We start from the raw sequence: 20,557 nt of genomic DNA, 5'->3' as shown, positions 1-20,557 counted from the left end.
TGTGAATGAGAGGGAGGGGAGTGGAGTAGTGCAGTTGCAGGGAGAAGAGGTGGAGAAGGTGGAGGAGTTCAGGTACCTGGGGTCAACAGTGCAATGTAATGGAGAGTGTGTTAGAGAAGTGAAGAAAAGAGTGCAGGCAGGGTGGAGTGGGTGGAGAAGAGTGACAGGAGTGATTTGTGATAGAAGAGTATCTGCAAGAGTAAAAGAGAAAGTTTATAGGACTGTGGTGAGACCTGCGATGTTGTATGGTTTAGAGACAGTGGCATTGAGTAAAAGACAGGAGGTGGAGCTGGAGGTAGCAGAGCTGAAGATGTTGAGATTTTCATTGGGAGTGACGAGGATGGACAGGATTAGAAATAAATTTATTAGAGGGACAGTGCATGTAGGACGTTTTGGGGACAACGTGAGAGAAGTGCGATTGAGATGGTTTGGACATGTGCAGAGGAGCGACATGGGGTCTATAGAAAGAAGAATGCTGAGGATGGAGCCACCAGGCAGGAGATTTATGCATGTGTTGAAGAAAGACATGCAGGTAGTTGGTTTGAAAGAGGCAGCTGTATAGGACAGAGTAGTATGGAGACGGATGATTCGCTGTGGCGACCCCCAATGGGAGCAGCCGAAATAAGAAGCTATAGGAAGGTGTCCAAGTTTGTTGTTGAGAATACTTTTCGGTATCACTCCTAGCTTAGATATGACATTTAATGTCTGATTTATGTATTTATTTATTTTTCTTATATGGTTAGTATTAATTTCTGCGCAAAGTTGTTCCATGTATGTCACTTCATTTAGAAACGTTTCATCATCATCACCATTTAGGGACTATGTACAAATTCAAAACCGTTTGGGAAGCTTTAGCGTATAAGAGGACCGTTTTCTTGGGTTGTAAACGAATGTTCTTGTATGAGTAAAAAGAGTTATACATCGGATCGTAAGTAGGTTTGTATAAACTGCCTATATATCGAGTACTGAGAGATTTTTGGATTGTGTTATAAAACAGTGTGGACTTTTTGAGACGCTCCCTGATCGACGGCGTGGTGGAATTGTGACTGCTAGCAGGCTGGTTTTGTAGTAAAATAGTTTGCTGTTGAAAGTTGCTTTTTTTTCCTGGGATGTTAAACCGCTTAATCGAAAAATGGACAATCTTGATTCTTAAAAAATGCTTTATAAAGTAAAGGGTTTATAAAGTGCTGGTGGTGCCATGGCAGAGGAAGAAGGTTCTAGTAATAAAGCTTGTAAGGTGAGGGCTAAGCCCAAGGACCTGCTGCTTCATACACACCTCAGGGACTGGGACAGCGCCTGGAACACGCAGTCTGGAGGACTGTTCAAGTTTACACAGGAGGACGAAAACGTCCAGTTTGACAGTGAGTCTACTGATGATCACGTGATTAAAGCCTCCATATTTTTTTAAGTGCCTCTCACTATATTGCATGTCACATACACTCAGGTGAACAGCTGATTCCAATGTATTGTTTTTTTTTTTTTCATGGATACATTTAGTGACTGCATTACATCAGTTTTCCATACTCAGAATGTCAACCCCATCCATCAGCTTTAAAAGACCACCATAGACAGGGAGGTGCATTACAGTGCAGTGACACTGACATGCTGCAGGGTTCATTCTGTAAAAAGTGTTCTCTTAGTGTTTACTTTATTTATTTTTATTCATCTTTAGTAACTGCACTGGTTAGGGTCCTGGTGGAAGTCTGTAATGGAACTGGGAGGCAGGAAAACTCTGAAGATGTTACCCATGCCATCACAGGGCACACAGTACTGATTACATACTACAGAGAGACAACTCATGTCTCATTGTTTATTTTTTTGATGTCGTATGGACTTATACGCTAGACTATTTTCCCCCTGGAGAAACACATATAAAGTACTATGCCAAAGGTTTAGGCAGGCGTGAAGAAATGATGTGAATTGTTAATTTTTATCAATTTACAAAATCAATATTTGGTGTAACCACAATTTGGCATTTAATTGTACTTATGTTGGGGATTTAAGATCAGAGTCAGGTCTAGGAATAACCAGTTATACCAAACATATGCTAATGCTTATCGATTTCATATGTATGTTGATACACGGTCATGAAGTAAAACAGAATCATCTGTGTAGGAGGCTTAAAACTGGGTGAGAAATAGCCAAACTCTGCTACGAAGATGAGGTTGTGGAAGACCGTTTTATGTCAGAGGACATACTGTACATCATGGCAAGACTGAGCACAGCAAAAAGACACAGGGTCGCTGCTGCATCAGTTGAACAAGGTTTCTCCCAGGCAAATATTTCATCACAGACCAGGGTTTTAACATGCTGTTCAAGCTATTTTGAAAAAAAGCACAAAACAACAATGTTGAAATTAAATGTTTTTTAACCCTCTGTATAACAAACCTGATGCATATCATTAAAGGATTGTTTATTATATCAGTAGCTGATAAGCAAAATAACACATCCTGGGAAAACACTTTAGAAACACACAGATGTACATAAACTACAGCAGCAAACTCTGGATTGTTATTTATGAGAGATTGCATTTTATGATTGAGCACTAAATTCATAACACATAACTTGCACAACAGCTACACAATTTTAAAACTTGCTTAAAGGTTCTTGTATGTGTTTTTTGTGTTTTCCCCTCATAATCTTGCTGTGAAACTGCCTAGAGGTGTGGATTAACATGTTTCATGCTGATAAGCGTTGTCTGTCCCTGCACTACTTATAGCTGAGCAGTGAAGATGTAACACCAGTGAGTGTGCTTTTAAAAACTGAATGTGAATGTAGGCAGAATGGGTGCAGAACAAAATGATGTTTTTGGTTTAATAGCTAAATTTATTGCTGAAGGTAAGAAATGTGTCTTTACACACATGTGAATCTGTTGTATTCATTTATAATGGGGTTGTTTTTTTTCCTGAGTCAAGATATCTCTTACATCTCTTAGAAATAGTTTGTGTGTATATATAGGCCTTAAACAGACTGGGCTTTTTATGGTATCATAATCTTTTCATAAACTTCATACTTGCGCTTTTATTTTAGGTATAGATATCCCTAGATCTCTAGATATTTTCAATAGTTATATTCATTGACTGCATTACACACACACCTCATGACACATCATTAGACATAAATCGTTAAATTCTTTAACTTTTATAATATATAAATAATAATTTATTTGGTTTCCCAGATTGTCATGAGTTAACTCACAATTAATCACCACTTATGCACACATTTTTATCTGTTTAAAATGTACCTTAAATTAATACTTTTCAAGTTTTTAATACTCTAATCAACATGGGTATGGACTTAATGCAAATGTATGTTTATTATTAGTGAAACCGTACTCAACGTAGAGCGTAAAGACTAAATATTCTTATAAATGTTTTAAAGTAATTATGGTGTTTTAAATTACGAAAATCATCAGGACCCCAAACATGGATGGTTTTAATTGTGCATCATGGCATTTTTTTGGTGCTTGATTTGAGACTTTCAACAAATGTTTAGTGATTAAAACTTATTTTTCCACTGGAATTTATAATTTCTTTTTATATCGTAGTGAATAAATGTGCTCCTGCTCTAATACAAGATGCACAAATTTGTATGGTCCTGTCAAGCAGACAATAACATGAACATGATGAATAAGACGGCTTTGAATGGTTAAATGATGTTCAGCTGTTATTACTTAGGGTGTACTCACTTTTGTTGCCAGCCACTTTGACAATAATGGCTGCATGTTGAGACATTTTCAGACAGTAAACCTATACTGTTATAAAAGCTGCAATTTCTATACTATTATTTGTTAAGAAGATATACTAAAATGGTTGCTGAAATGTGAGGGGTGCACTCAATTTTGTGATTATATAATATATATATATATATATATATATATATATATATATATATATATATATATATATATATATATATATATATATATATAATATATTAGGGATGCACCGAAATAAAAATTCTTGGCCGAAACCAAAAACCAGAAAAAGAGGAAAGCAAGGCCGAAATCCGAAACACCGAAAGAAATGATGCCAATTATTATTACCATTGCATTTATGGCCATGACCGTGTACTAACCTTACTAAAATCAAGGCATTTCAATTGCATAAATTAATATGAAAGTTTTAAAGAATAAATAAATTACAAATTATGAATATATTTATTTATAGCACATTGCAACAATGCACAGGATAAAATAAATTAAAATTCAAACTTAAATGTTTAACTTAAATGCACTCTTGTGTACATTAAATAATAATGTACAGGCCCTCTGGCCTGCTGAAAGGTTGTAAAATTAAATATGTTCTTTCACAAAAACAAAGTTCATTTAGAAGAAGTGCAACTGCTTAAAGATACAATACAACAATATCACTGGGAAACTTCCTTGCCTTTCCAAAACAGCAGGAGTGCTCATGCTCGGAGGGGTTTTGCTTTTCTGTGCCGTGTTTCTCTCATATTCAGCATAGTGTTCAGGATGTTTGGATTTCAGGTGATAAATTAAACCCAATGTGGAGAAAGTCTTTGCAGATGCACCCCCTCTTGATATTTCGTTTTGTAAATCGCTATCCGTGGGTCTTTATCAGATATACTAAAATACGTCCAAACCGCAGACATGTTGCTTCAGACAAGCACGTGCAGGGCGTGGTTTCTGTTTGCGTCATCACAACAAACTGTTTCGGCCGTGTTTTTTCGGTGATCAAAGTTTTTCGGTCTATTCGGTGCATCCTTATATATATATATATATATATATATATATATATATATATATATATATATATATATATATATATATATATATATATATAAAATGTCTTTAATCATCAAGGCACTTCTTCTTCTTTTTTTTTTTTTTTTTTTTTTTGGGGACATACCCCTCATCTTTATATCCACATGATTTAACACATCCTGTTTACTTCTCCTTTTTTGTATTAACCCAGCGTCTGACTCGGATAATAACTGTGAGGGGTTGATGGCAGGAAGACCATATCTGTCCATTCAGGCGTTTGCCTCTGCCATCCCAAACCACCTGCTGCTGGGGTCTCTGCTCGAACACTTGTGCTTTATGTACAAGAGTGACCCTGCCCAGTCTCGCATGTTGTTTAAGGGTAAGGTCATCAACACAAACAACTGCAGTGTTGCTACACTAAGAGTTATTTGATTCATTTATTTAACTTGTTTGTGGAATCACAATTGATCAGGGTTCATAGTCAGCTCCAGAAAAATGGTTATAGAAGAAAGTGGCCTTGTAGTTAATTATATGAAGATGAGACAAGTAAGTTTAATTAAAGATGCTTGTGTGGGAACAGCTTGGGTAACTGACTATGTTTTAACCTACATGTTTTCAACCACCAGGCCATGGAACATTACTGGACTGCACAGAAAGAATAAATACTTTTCATTTTTATTTTATTTCCATTTTTCTTTTCATTTTCGTGATCTGCCAGGGTGTTTTATTAAAACAAAACATTCCTGCTATGCCGATTTCCAGAACTTGTTTCTGCCAGTTATTTTTTTCTCTATGCATTGATAAAGCTTTCATTATATATGCAATTAAATTATTAATGAAAGCTTTAACATGTATAATAGTAATATAATATGCACGTGAAAGTATATGCCTTCCTGGAGGTTTTCTTGTTGGCCATTTTCCTGAATGTTGTTACATTGTTTTCTTGCCTGTCTATTAACGTTGGAATTTTTTTGGGTGTGTTTTAGTGATTGGTCAGCGACTGTCAACAATGAATCTCCTCTCTCCACTGGCTATCAGTGATGAATTCAGCACAGTGAGACTGCAGCACAGCCGGGCCTTTGCTAAGCTCCTGCATGCAGCCAGCTCATCCCTCTTTCCTCATGTAAACACAGTAACCTTAACAGCAATAACTGATTACATTTTCCTAGAGATAAAGTAAGAACTTTCACTTTTTTTTTTTTTTTTTACAGGATCAAATGTACCTTAATGGTGATGCCCAGAACCCTGTGCAAAGGTGAGAAGATTAGGGAAGTGGTAGCTCAGTGGTTCAGGCTATGAGTTACTGGTTGGAAGGTTGCTGTATGATGTATCATGAGTCAGCTATGATATAACACGATAGACAACACACTCTGGCCTGTTTCCTAACAAGCTGGGATATGTGAAGAAAGATCCCACTATACTGTAATGTATATATGACAAATAATACTTATTTAAAGGCCTCTCATTATTTCAGACTTTAGACAATGCTACTAGGTATCACAACATTTTAAGACTAGTTTGTGACACGCTAAGAGATGCCAGCACAAGGCTGCACGCAGTCACAGAGAGCACCGACATTCATAAGTCAGTGTGAAGAAAGACATCTTCCTGTGTAAATCAGGAGCTGTGCAAATGGTGCTATTCTACCACATGCGTTATCACTTCTGTTATTCTGACCACGTGCACAATTTGTCACCGAGCTCTCTTCACCGGAAACAACATGACTTCCGCAACCTCCATACTCGCCAGATTTGTCTCCTGCGGACTTTGCCTTCTTTCCGAAGATGAAGATCTGGCACAAAGGTCAGGGTTTTGACACATTTCAGAGATCCAGCGCAAATACGCCTGACACGATTAGAAAAGAAGACTTTCATGATATGTTCCAAAAGTAGCAGGAATGCTGGAAGCGCTGTACTGCTGTGCAATAGGACTATTTTTAAAAGTTGGGGAAGATGTTCCACTAGATTTTGGAGTCTGATTGTGGAGATTTGTGCTTATTCATCCACAAGAGTGATAGGATCTGATGTAGGGTGAGGAGGCCTGAGGTGCAGTCAGCACACCAATTAATCCCAGAGGTGTTTAATAGAGTTGAGGTCAGAGCTCTATAGCAGGCTGCTCCAGATCTTTCACTCATCCCATATAAAACCTTATAAAATCTTCATGGAGCTAACGTTGTGCACAGGAGCACAGCGGATTCTAGAACAGTTTTTGGCCTGCTAGTGCAAGTGAAGGGAAAATGTAAATTTACTTCAACCAACACAATTGTGTGCCTCAAACCACATGTGGCAAAAAAAAAAAAAAAAAAAAAGTCCGGTGTACCAATAATTTTGTCATTTGTATTATTATTGTTTAACATGAATCTACAATTACATGCAGTTTTGTAACACGAATACACAATATACAGAAGTGATTAGAACTGTAGACGGTTTTACTTTATATGCCTATTCTGTAGATCTTTTAGTATTCTTTATATTTTAGAACAAAAGATGGTCTTTTCCAAACCTCTCGCTACCTCAGTGAATTTGATGAAATCTCACCGCTAGGCAGAGGAACATACGGAAAAGTCTTTAAGGTGTGGTAATCTATGACACTGTATTTTGCTTTCAAATTTAATTTACTAATTTTTTAACACTTTAGTGATATATTTAACTCTTTATTTAGGTGAAAAACAAGTTGGATGGACAGGACTACGCTGTGAAAAAGATCCTGATCAAGAATGTGACGAAGTATGACTGTATGAAGGTAGGCCGATGTCCTGATGTAAACAGGTGATTTTGTATGACAATGTGTCGAAATGTAAAATTGTATAAATGATTTGTTGTAGGTCTTAAGGGAGGTCAAAGTTTTGTCCAGTCTTCAGCATCTGAACATTGTTGGATATCACACTGCATGGATGGAGCATGTGCAGCCTCCAGTGAATAGTAAATCACTTACATTAACTTTTATCTTACCTGTCTTACTTTCCTCTTGTAAGGAAAGAAACCTTTATTTCTGACTTCTTTGCTCATCTGTCACTTTCCCTTACCTCTTGAATAGTGTGACAAAATCTAAATTTTAACCATACATGTTTGCCCTGGCCTATTTAAAGTAGTTCAAGTGTTTCCTCAAATTATTATAATTATGTAAATGATGTAATTATTACATTATTAACATCTGATTATAATCTGCACTGATGTTGTTCTCCATATGTGCATATTCATTAGCATTCATTAGAGTGTACATTATTGTAGAGTAAATAAGACACAGCTGTGATTCGGCCATGGACATTTATTAGTGTCTAAAGCACTCATAGTCGTGACAATGGTAGAATCATTTAAGACACAATATGACCAATGTTCTGTTTCTTTTGGATACAAATCTCGAAGAAGCTACTTGCTATACACAAAGATAGCTTTTTTATGTTGCTACATCATGCTGTTTAGTACATGCCAATTAAAGATGCTTTCTAGCATTGATATTTTAGAAACATCACCAATGACTTTCATATCACTGATGTTTCTAATTGTACTCTAATAAATGTTTTTGAACTAGAAAGTGGAATTTTACATGGTAAACGCAGACAAGCAGAGTGATTCACTCAATGAAATGGCCCAGGGTGGTTATAAATAATATAGGCATTATATGCATAACTACTAAACTAGAACTTACTGTTGTGTATTTACTAATAATGAATTGCTTCCAGATTCACCTACCTCTCTGCCTGCTATACCGGCTTCTGACTCATCATCACAGACAGAAAGGTTGGATAATTCCTTTTTTTTTTTTTAAATAGAGCAGATAATCATGCCTACCACAGTGTAATTCATTGAGGTTTTTTTTTTTTTACAGACTTGCTGAGGAGAGCACCAGTGGATCCTTCATCGTTTTTGAAAACTCTAACTGTTCAACAGACAAAAAAGGACCACCTACAAACGTGCTTAAAAATAGCTCAAATAATATTTTAAGCTCTCCGATAACAAAAGAGCAGAGCTGTCAGGTTGTGTCCAAAAAAAGAGCAGGCTTTTCACAGAACTTTGTGCCGTGTACGTTCCTGGAAGAGCCTCCCGCTGTAGGGGAGACCTGTCCTGCACTTCAATGGGAAAGTTCAACAGTGTCAGACGAGTCGTATGCTGATATGAGCAGTCAGCTGTGTGCTGAAAACCATTCAAAGGATGTATGCCCTTTATCAACTTCTAAGCAATGCTGGGGGGAAAATGTATTGAGTAATGCTTTCATTTATTCATGTATGTTTGTCCATTCTACAGGTTCAGTACCATTTAATGCTTTACATCCAAATGCAGCTGTGTGAGCGTTCATTAAAAGACTGGATTCAGGAACGGAATGCTACACTAGATCTGTCAACAGGTACATTTAATGCTTTATTTACTGGCATATTCTACTTGCTCTGTATTACTGATGGTGGTCATGTCCCTGCACATATACAGGTGCATCTCAATAAATTAGAATATGATTCAAAAGTTAATTTATTTGTAGTAATTCAATACAAAAAGTGAAACTTGTATATTATATAGATTCATCACACACAGACCGATATATTTTAAGTTTTTTTTATTTTTATTTTGATGATTATGGTTTACAGCTAATGAAAACCCAAAATTCAGGATCCCAGAAAATTTGAATATTACTTGAAAAATAAATGAATAAATGTTTTTAACACAGAAATGTTGGACTACTGAAAAGTATGAACATGTACAGAACTCAATACTCAGTCGGAGCTCCCTTTGCATGAATTACTGCAGCAATGCAGCATGGCAAGGAGGCGATCAGTCTCTGACGCTGCTGACTTGTTATGGAAGCCCAGGTTCAGCTCTTCTATGTTGTTGTGTTGGTGTCTCATATCTTCCTCTTTACAATACCCCATAGATTCTCCATGGGGTTAGGTCAGGCGAGTTTGCTGGCCAATTAAGCACATGGGTACCATGGCCCTTAAACCAGGTATTAGTACTTTTGGCAGCGTGGGCAGGTCCTGTTGGAAAATGAAATCAGCATCTCCATAAAGCTGGTCAGCAGAGGGAAGCATGAAGCGATCTAAAACTTCCTGGTAGACGGTTGTGCTGACCTTGGACCTGATAAAACACAGAGGACCAACACCAGCAGATGACATGACTCCCCAAACCATCATTGACTGTGCAAACTTTACACTGGACCTCAAGCAACTTGTATTCTGTGCCTCTCCCCTGTTCCTCCAGACTCTGGGACCTTGATTTTTAAATGAAATGCTAAATTTTCTTTCATCTGAAAAGACAACTTTGACCCACTGAGCAACAGCCCAGTCCTTTTTGTTCTTTTCTCAGGTAAGACACCTCTGACGTTGTCTCTGGTTCAGGAGTGGCTTGGCACAAGAAATGCGTCAGTTGTAACCCATGGATATGTCTGTGCGTGGTGGCTCTTGAAGCACTGACTCCAGCTGCAGTCCACTCTTTGTGAATCTCCCCAAATTCTTGAAAGGACTTCGTTTCACCTTTTTCTACCACATTACCTTTAATTCAACTTTCCATTAATGTGCTTGGATGCAGTGCTCTGTGAACAGCAGCTTCTTTAGCGATGACCTTTTCTGTCTTACCCTCCATGTGCAGGGTGTCAATGATCGTCTGGACAACAGTCAAGTCAGCAGTCTTCCCTCATGATTGTGTAGCCTGTAACAGACTGAGTTGCCATTTAAAGGCTCAGGAAACCTTTGCAGGTATTTGGATTTAATTAGCTGATTAGAGTGTGACACCACAAGTCTCCAATATTGAACTTTTTCACAATATTCTAATTTTCTTAGATACTGAATTTTGGGTTTTCATTAGCTGTAAGCCATAATCATCAAAATTCAATAAATAAACATTAGAAATATATCAGTCTGTGTGTGATGGATCTACATAATATACAAGCTTTTTTTCCCCTTACCTCTTTAATAGTGTGACAAAATCTAAATTTTAACCATACATGTTTGCCCTGGCCTATTTAAAGTAGTTCAAGTGTTTCCTTAAATTATTATAATTATGTCAATGATGTAATTATTACATTAACATCTCATTATAATCTGCGCTGATGTTGTTCTCCATATGTGCATATTCATTAGTATTCATTGGAGTGTACATTATTGTAGAGTAAATAAGACACAGCTATGATTCGACCATGGACGTTTTTTAGTGTCTTATATTAGTGTCTAATATACAAGCTTTTTTTTTTTTTACTAAAATAAAACCTTTTAATGATCTTCTAATTTACCTATATGCACCCATACATACATATACAACATCAGTCTCTGTGAATATAAATGCACGCTGGTTACAGTTTCTTTTTTTTGCAGGTTCCTTACAGTCATTTGACTCTCGACAAGCATTTGACATCTTAAAACGAATACTTGAAGGGGTCGAGTACATTCACTCCCGTGGAATTATGCACAGAGACCTTAAGGTGGAATTGTACAAATTTCTTCAAATAAATTTAAATTTAAATAATCAATAAAACTGGTTGCTGTGTGATTAAGAAATGGGGTGTGACATTAAAAGGGAATGTTTCTCTCATGTAGTGTTCTGACTGATTTGTGCATGTATTGCTACATGTTGTGTATGAACCATAGATAAAAGCTTGAGAATTAACTTCTTATCAGAACAGAAACAGAATCTGTAATCATGTTTTATCTTTGAAATCTTTTAAACGATGTAATAGATTTCTATATATTCAGGAAAAACCACTACAGACTACATTTATTTAACGTAATAAAAAAGGTTAATTAATCTTTGCTTCAATCTCAAGGTGTTTAATAAAGATGATGATCCTTGCCTTTTCTATTATATTTGGGCAGACGTCCTGTACAGATTTGATAATTATTTGATGTGTTCTATGTTGGTGTTTAGAAATGAAAGAGCTCTGCAAGCGACCTCGCTGGTAGAGAACTTGCTAAACTTAGCAAAAGTGTTTCGATATTTAGTCTTTCAAGAAAACTTGTGCTTGTGCAGCAAAAAACATTGTCTTGAAATGTGTATTGCTTTTTCTTATAGCCAAGGAACATTTTCCTGCATGGCCATGAGTGCCTTGTAAAAATAGGTGACTTTGGCTTGGCTTGTACGGATATTGTGATGAATGAAAACGAAGAGTGTCCCAGTTCTCACATATGTGGAAACGCAGGTGAGATTTATGATTCCAGGATGTTGACAAAGGCCCACATTACACCATCATGCTACACTATATTATTAAACTATGCAAGCCTATTTATCTATAGATCCTGTAGTAGTTAGTATTATGTTGTTGGATGCATTTCAACTTTTGTATCAAAGCCTGAGTTTGGAAATATGTTGTTTTTCAGTGTCCTCTCACACTACAGGAGTGGGCACTTTTGTTTATGCTTCTCCAGAACAGCTACAGGGCTCTCATTATGACTCAAAGGTAATTAAATCTACTCAGTATTTATAAACTAAAATAGAACAGTAGTATGAACAGTTATATAGAGCAGCTAATTGAATTACCTGATAATATACACAAAGTTCGAGTGATTTTTTTCTGAGCTTGTCTCAAAGTATCTTTCCTTTGTGTTTGCAGTCAGATATGTATAGTGTCGGAGTGATTGCTGTCGAGTTGTTCCAGTCATTTGGGACTGAGATGGAACGTGTGCAAACACTCAGAGACCTGAGGAAGGGAATGGTTCCAGATGACCTGTATAAGACCTGGCCAGTCCTGACCAAAAAAATAAAGCTGCTGACCAGCCTGGACCCCTCAAAGCGACCAAATGCATCCCAGCTACTGCAAAGTGATCTCTTTAACAACAAAGACCAAGTACATGTGACATGACGTACATTTAAATTTGGCACATAGGCTATTCATTTTCAATCTGACAGTGTTTTATTGCAGTTTGCCTCACCAGTGTCAGTGGTAAACGAAGTGCACAAAGCATGTGCTTGAGTTATAGAAGAGATACACTGTAAAATATTACCCCAATTAATCACTTTAAACTTTCACTTGAGTAAAAGTACAAAAGTATTTGCCCTCAAATATACTTAAGTATCCAAAGTACTATGAATTACTATGGTTATAATGTTCCTATTATCATTCCTATTAACCCTAACCCAATCTATTAATAGAATGATATTTATAAGTCAAACACTGATTGATATCTACAAAAATTATCAGGAACCCAAAACCTTCTTTTCAGCTAATCAAAAACAATGTGCAAATAAGGCCCCATGTATCAGATCTAATTAAAAAGTTTGTCACCAGCATGTTGCAGGGCAAGCTGCTATGTTCTTGTTTTTTCTTTAATGTTTGTGTTGTTATACGGGTTATGTCTTTTTTTCTTAGTTCTGTTTTTAGCTGTGTAGTTGAGGTACGACCGATCAACACTTTTGGACATTCAAACCTCAGTAAAATGTGTGGATTGTCAGGGTGTTTTTTGTGGCCATGGCTTATCTCCGCTAAGCTTGTGATGTCCTTACCGCCAGAGTTATCTCGTCTGCACTGCGGCATGCTCTTTTAGAAGAGGTGGCATAAAAGATTAGGAAAGCAGGGTGGAAGGTTAGCGAGGAATGTAATCGAACTCCGCGCAAATTATCTGCTCCTTCGAATGTGGCTCCTACCGGTAAACCTTGAGCAACACTCAAAATGGGTGGATGGGTTATTGTCACCTGAAGGAGATAAAAGTACCCGGCGTTAGTGCAACCACAGTCCCTGGATCTCATTACGGTTAAAGCTGCACTGTTGAATGTGAGGTCAGTAGGAAATAAAACGTTTGTCGTGATGTGGTGTAGCTACACTCTTCAAGAAGAGATTTAAATGTAGTTTACGAACAGTGGAGAAATTTACATGTTTTGAGCTACAATTCAAGTTTTATGCACACTAATTTATCACCCATCTAAAATGGATAAGCATTTCATCCTGAAGTTCTCAGAATTTCTTTCCTTTTTTGTGTTGCCCACTGATAATCTTTTAATCATTGGTGACTTTAACATCCATGTATGCTGTCCATCGAAACCTTTTGTTAAGCAGTTTTCTGACCTTGTGAACTCTTTTAACCTAACACAGTCAGTATGTGATGCTACCCACAGGCATGGTCATACTCTTGATCCTGTTTTATCTATGGGACTGTCCATAGAGCCTTAGTGGACAATTGTATATATGACCACAGATTTGTTATGTTTATTTTTAGTCTGCCAGCTTTTATCCCAAATAATATAATGTTTTCTTTTTGGGTTTAGTGGACTTAATTTAGCACATGAAATCATCTTTTACTCTACTGGATGCAGTTCCTCCATGGTTTTTAAAAGATCTGTTTGAAACCATGGGCCTGAGTATATTACCCTATTTTTCGGACTATAAGCCGCTACTTTTTCCCACGTTTTGAACCCCGCGGCTTAAACAACGAAGCGGCTAATTTATGGATTTTTCCTGGGTTTTTCCCGGTTTCATAAACTACAAGCCAAAAAACTGAGCGACATAACATTAGACCACTGAAATTTCGGAACGGAAACGCACTTCACCTGTGTTCTGAGCTGCATGGCATCGGGAGACGATGACAAAAGATAAACTCCCCAGTGAAATACAGTGGTACCTTGTCCTACGAGTTTAATTCGTTCCGTGGAAGAGTTCGTATCTCAATTTGCTCGCACATCAAATCAGTTTTCCATATTGAAAATACTTAAAATGGCATTAATCCGTTCCAGCTCTCAAAATGACACCCCGTTTTTATGTTTCATGTTATTAAATTGGAAAATACATTTCTAAATAACAAATCTTGTATAAAAACATAATAGAAAGAGTATGTGAAGATATAATAAGGTTTCATTCAGTGTATTTTCCTTGGAGATGAGACGACTTGAGCTAACGAAAACGCCGGCTTTGGGGGTGGGTGTGTGTGTGTGGGTGGAGGGGGTAGAGGCGATAAGCGAAGGCGGAGGGAAAACTCGTTTTTTACTATCACTCCTGTACACTACGTATCCCTAAACTTTAAAATTTTTACTTTTTCTTCTTTGCTTATCTTATTTTTCGTCACAATGTTCGCTTTCTGGCTTCGCTTCGCCATCAGCAGCGGCGTCTCGAGCTCGTACCTCAATTATTTGCTTGCGTAACAAAGCAAAAAAAAATCGACAGAGTGACCGCTCGTACCTCGGAAAACTCGTACATTAATGCACGAGTAGGTCAAGGTACCACTGTAGTTGTGAAAGGAAGGAGGAAGACGGTGAACAATGACTTACTTGGAAGGCTACTGTTTAGATACAAGCCGTTGTAACGCGTTGAGTCTGGGTCAAGGGATAGCTCACTAAAACTCCAGTTGCAACAGAAATCATATAAGCACAGACAGGTTTCCAGGTTTAATTTCTTGGCAACAGCGTTATGGGTTAGTCAAAGAAACTTAGAAATGAGCATCATAAAATAATAAGAACATAATCACACACACGCAGTAATACCTGAAAGAATGCACTGGCAGGCTATTCCCAAAATACCGCTATGCTCCCAATAGAAGCGCAACATATTGCATTTAGTGTCTTTCGTTAAAGCCTGTGTAAAGTTCATTAGTTTCAGTGTAGACACTGCAGCTTATAGACAGGTGCGGCTTATTTATGTTGAAAAAAACTTTTTTTTTTTTGCTAAATTCAGTGGGTGCGGCTTATATATGGGTGCGCTTTTTAGTCCGGAAATTACGGTAGCTATTGTGAATAGTTCTTTCTCAGAAGGTGATGTTTCATCTTGTTTTAAACATGCAGTGGTTTCTCCTTTAAATAAAAAAACTGGTCTTGAGGCTACAGAGTTGAACATTTTCCGGCCCATTTCTAAACTACCATTTTTGTCTAAATTGTTAGAAAGGTAGTTTTAACTCAAATGACTCATTTTTTAGCAAGAGACTGATCTCCTGGTTCAATTCCAGTCTGGTTTCAGAGCTGGTCATAGTACAGAGACCACTCTGGTAAAAGATTTAAATGATTTATTATTAGCGGTTGATTCTGGGATGGCTGCTGTTTTAATTATGTTAGATCTTAGTGACGCATTTGACAAGATGGACCATCCAATTCTATTAAAACGGTTGGAGTGTGCGGTGGGTTTTAGGGGATCAGCTTTGCATTGGTTCCACTCATATCTTAACATTCTCTGTTAATTTGTGAATGTTTTATTCTCTTTGGTTCCATTAAAATATAGTCTTCCTCGAAGCTCTATTTAGAGCCCTATTTTGTTTTCCTTATACGTGTGTCCCATAGGATCTATTTGCCGACGCCACAATGTTTTTTTTTATCACATGTATGCAAATGACACACACATGTATCTACCGCTGAAGGCTGGAAATAAGCAGTTCTTACATTGTTTAGGGGAGGTTCAGGCTTGGCTGTATAATAATTATAATAATTATAATAATAATAATTTTCTTCCGCACAATGATAAAAAGTCTGAGATCACTATATTTAGTCCTCTGAAGATGAAAGAGAAGATAGCCAATGCTTTTGCCCCCTTAGAAATTACCATTAAAAAAAGGTGTGAAATCTCTGCGTTATAATTGATTCATCTTTGAGTTCCGATAAACAGATTAATTCAGTGAAATTACATTGGAAATCTTGTAGGGTCTTACTAAGCGGGTAGGTAACTAAGATCAATCATGCACTGTTGGCTGTTCCACAGCCTTAAGAAATCAAAAGGGGATTGTGCTTTTGCCGTAGTAGGTACTAAACTGTGGAATGCACTCCCACTTTATATTTGCCAGGTTCTTCTATGGAGGGCTTTAGGTCTCACTTGAAGATGCTTCATTTTAGTTGTGCTTTTAAATTCAGGATATAGTGAATTGGGAACCTGTATTTGTGTTTGTTTTCTATGTGTGAACTGTTTGATGTGCGTACATTAATTTTAATGTTGCTGTAAAGCACTTTGTGCAAAGAAGTTGCAGTTAAACATGCTATATAAATAAACAGAAGATGAAGTTCATGCTCTACCCTGATTGGTGACTTGCTGCTAGTTTGACCAGTTTTTATCCACTCATAAATAAAAAGAAAAAGCAAAAGTAAAAATAAGGGATGCACCGAATATTTTAATAAAAGTTTTCGGCAGAAAGACTTTGATCACCGAAACAGTTTGTTGTGATGACGCAAACAGAAACCGCTGCCTGCACGTGCATGTCTAAAACAACATGTCTGCGGTGTGGACGTATTTCAGTATATCTGAGAAAGACCCACGGATAGCGATGTGCAAAACATGTAATGCCGAAATTTCGTCTGCAAAAACTTTCTCCACGTCGGGTTTAATTTGAAATCCAGAAATCCGATCGCTATGCTGAATATCAGAGGAAAGCAAACGCACAGAAAAGCAAAACCTCTCTGAGCATGCGCACTCCATCTGTGGTGGACGTTTTTGAAAAGGCAGGAAGTTTCCCAGTGATAGTGTTGTATTGTTGTATCTTTAAGCAGTTGCACTTGTTCTAAATGCACTTTGTTTTTATGAAAGAACATATTTAATTGTACAACCTTTCAGCAGGCCAGAGGGCCTGTACATTATTATTTAATGTACACATGAGTGCATTAAAGTTATACATTTAAGACTAAATTTTAATTTATTTTATCCTGTGCATTGTTGCAATGTGCTATAAATAAATATTTTCATAATTTGTAATTGATTCATTCTTTGAAACTTTAATATTAATTTATGCAATTGAAATGCCTTGATTTTAGTAAGGTTAGTACACAGTCATAGCCATAAATGCAATGGTAATAATAATTGCCATAATTTCTTTCGGTGTTTCGGTTTTCGGTTTCGGCCAAGAATTTTTATTTCGGTGCATCCCTAGTAAAAATAAGATATTTGACTTTAAAATGTAGTGACGTTAAAGTTAAAGTCTCCCCAAATAAAAATACTTTAGTAAAGTACAGATACACAACAGAGCTACTCAAGTACTTCATTACTGTCCACCACTGATCACTGTAAAATAATTTGTCAAGGTCAAGTTAGCGGCAAGTATGACGAGTCCAGTGAAATTCTTAGTGGCTAAATCCTGAATGCTTTGAGGATATGACTTATTTTGTTTGGATTTGTTTTCAGATTGCTTTATTTTAAGTTATTAATATGACACTACATGGTTTCCTGAAATGAAATAGATGTGCAATTTAAACTTCATGATGTATTTCATGTATAAACATGCAATGACTGTCAGATAAGATTTAAAGTCATGCAACAGATCACAAAATTTAATCTTCTTATGTCTACATTTACAAGATTTCCCCTAAAATATGAATGTTTCTTTTCTGCAAACTAGATTTTTATGAATACCAAGTTTCTTGTTAAAATGCAAATGTTTTATGAAGAGATTTGACAGACTGTAAGGATATTTTCATGTGTATAATGTATGTGTATGTGTGGGGGTTTTATTTTGTGTGTGTGTTTATCTATCCTAATTTTTTAATCTGCTGCACTGACACTGAACAGATATTAACTGTTATTTCTTCCATATTGTAGCATAGATGAAGCACATTTTAGAATTCTATTGTGTTCATAATTACAGGATAGAAAGCAAAGAGAAAACAGGATTGTGTTTAAGCATTGTTGAGATTAATAGTAAGAATAATTATACTTAATAGTTTTGGGGATGGCAAGATTAACTGTAAAGTGGTAGTTGGTTAGTTTCTACAAAATCCCCACCAAAAAAGATAATTATCAGTAACAATTAAGCAATGATCATTTAAATGGAAAAAGATTGAGTCATTTTTTATTATCCCATGTTTGTAGGTGTACATTTACTATATATTAAATTATATATAAAAAATATTTTAGATGGGGGGGGGTGGAGGCTATTAACACTGTGCTAAGAATTAAGATAAAATGTTTATTAATCATATAATATTTGTCTACTCCAATTTCTAGGTAATCTACAAGTTACAACAGAGGGTTTCTGAGCAAGCAGAGGAAATCAGTCAGCTCAGAAGACAGATCAGTGAACTACAAACCACAAAGGATGGACCAGAGAAAGCATCACTATAATAACTACTGACGATACTTTACAATGTGACACTTTGACATATTATGTGTATAGTTTTATTTATTTTTGTGGCATGTTCCTATGCATGAAGTCAACTTTGCCAGGGTTTATGAAGACAAATACATTACTGTTCATCTGAATAGTTATCAGAGAGACTCAGACCACATAGATTTCTGGGCACAGTTTCACGTTTTTCTTTTGTCATTAAAATATTAAAGCATTTATATTTCTGCAATGGATGGTTAATTGTTTTTTTTTTTTTAATTGTTGTTGTGCATATGTTACACTTCCTGAGCTTAGGGCTAGTGTGACCACATTACCTGTACACTAGGTTAAAACATTTTTATTTTTTAATAGAAGGACATGTATTGTGCTTTGCAGATGCCTATGTAGTCATTGGCTCTAATTAATCTATGAAACCTAATTGGCAAAATTTTTAAATAAACATGGAAACAAAATGTAAACGAACCAAAAATATTAACAAAGGTGACAACAGGTGTCTGGCGGTTGCCCTGCAAAAGTGCATTAAAGTTAATGAATACATGAAATGTATTATCCTGCCTAAATCATGCTCATTTGACTATCTATCTATCTATCTATCTATCTATCTATCTATCTATCTATCTATCTATCTATCTATCTATCTATCTATATAAATATACACACACACACACACACACATGTATGGATGTAGCGTTTATATACAGGCGCGCATTTTTTGAAAAATGCTACACAAAGAGCTACTGTAATTTTGAGAGCCCCGCCCAATTGGTGACGTAATGTAATGCATCCTGATTGGTGGAGCAATTGCCTTCTCAAGCACCAATGAGCGTAAAGTACTCTTTGTTATACCCGTTGCCTCGGAGATTTCCGGTTATTTCCGGATCAAGCGTGTAAGGTAAGGAGCGACGAATAATAGCTGTATGTGTTTAATAGCCTTATTTTCAGAGTGTTTTTAGTTAAAAAAATATTTTCCATGGTATTTTACTACGTTTCTTGTGTGTGCTAAAACTGAGTTTAGATACTTTGGAAAAAGTTTGTTTTTTATAAATGTTTTGTAGCGCGATGCTAAGACGCTAGCTAGGTAACGTTTGCCGATGGTATAAACATATACTGCTTTCCATAATTATTATGCCAAGTACATTCATCCTTTACCGTAATTTCATCTTTAAAAAAAGGACAGTCTTTAAGGAAAGTTTTTTTCGGTATTTGTTCGTAATGTAAATCCGCTGAGAGGTGCTTCTATGCGATCGTGCACACGCGCACTCAAGGTCGTCGCTAATCGTGTGTATTGGTCTCGGTCTCTCTGTCTGAGTATTATATATAATGTATTTTTTTCTAAATGACCTGATGATCTAGATTTATAAGCCTTCGCTTTGAGTCAGAAAGGCATTTCCCCCTCCAAAATAGTTAACCAGAAATGTGAAGAGAATTACCTGTTACTATATAATATCTTACAATGTAAATAGTCTATGTATTATTTGAGTGTTGTTTTTTCACGTACACGCTAAATTGTGCATTAGCCTTCACCACATTTACTTCTTTACCACACTCTACTGTCCTCCTTCTTAATCACACACATGTACTCTGCCTTGCTCCTACTTTCATTCTACTTTACTCCAGCGCATCCCTCCGTCTCTCCGCGCTCATCTTATCCTGTCACGTGCGCACACACGCGCACACACACACACACACACACACACACACTGACAGACCGGATCTTAAGAGATTTTTATCAGGGTGTCCCAGGTTCGCTCGCTTGCTCTTTCTCTGCGATTCTCTGAGACTAAAGTTAACACAAAAATCCAAACATAATTACTTATTAATATTTAAAATCGTACAAAAAGAATAAACACGTTTCGTGTTATATTTTTTAAGTCAAGTCAAGAAGCTTTTTTTGT

At 36.6% G+C, this 20,557-nt stretch overlaps 1 protein-coding gene across 2 annotated transcripts; it reads left to right on the top strand.

Moving 5' to 3' along the window:
* The first annotated feature begins 621 nt into the window (after positions 1 to 621).
* On the top strand, positions 622 to 18,891 carry LOC124389089 (eukaryotic translation initiation factor 2-alpha kinase 1-like). Of its 2 annotated transcripts, none has more exons than XM_046854318.1 (15): positions 622 to 1,361; positions 4,938 to 5,105; positions 5,713 to 5,849; positions 5,938 to 5,981; positions 7,205 to 7,298; positions 7,388 to 7,468; positions 7,551 to 7,647; positions 8,409 to 8,466; positions 8,555 to 8,879; positions 8,971 to 9,070; positions 11,025 to 11,131; positions 11,719 to 11,845; positions 12,024 to 12,103; positions 12,257 to 12,490; positions 18,542 to 18,891. In XM_046854318.1, exons 1-15 carry the CDS (start codon positions 1,199 to 1,201, stop codon positions 18,656 to 18,658), a joined length of 1,932 nt encoding a protein of 643 aa, XP_046710274.1. In that variant the 5' UTR covers positions 622 to 1,198; the 3' UTR covers positions 18,659 to 18,891. The 2 variants fall into 2 exon arrangements, with proteins under 2 accessions (XP_046710274.1, XP_046710275.1); XM_046854319.1 differs by lacking the exon at positions 622 to 1,361 and adding an exon at positions 2,724 to 2,838.
* Positions 18,892 to 20,557: the final 1,666 nt, after the last annotated feature.

Source organism: Silurus meridionalis, chromosome 7 (genome assembly GCF_014805685.1).
Source record: "Silurus meridionalis isolate SWU-2019-XX chromosome 7, ASM1480568v1, whole genome shotgun sequence".
In the NCBI taxonomy this organism is placed as follows: Eukaryota; Metazoa; Chordata; class Actinopteri; order Siluriformes; family Siluridae; genus Silurus; species Silurus meridionalis.
The sequence above is the reverse complement of the archived record's forward strand: the minus strand, read 5'-3'. Positions and strand labels throughout refer to the sequence as shown.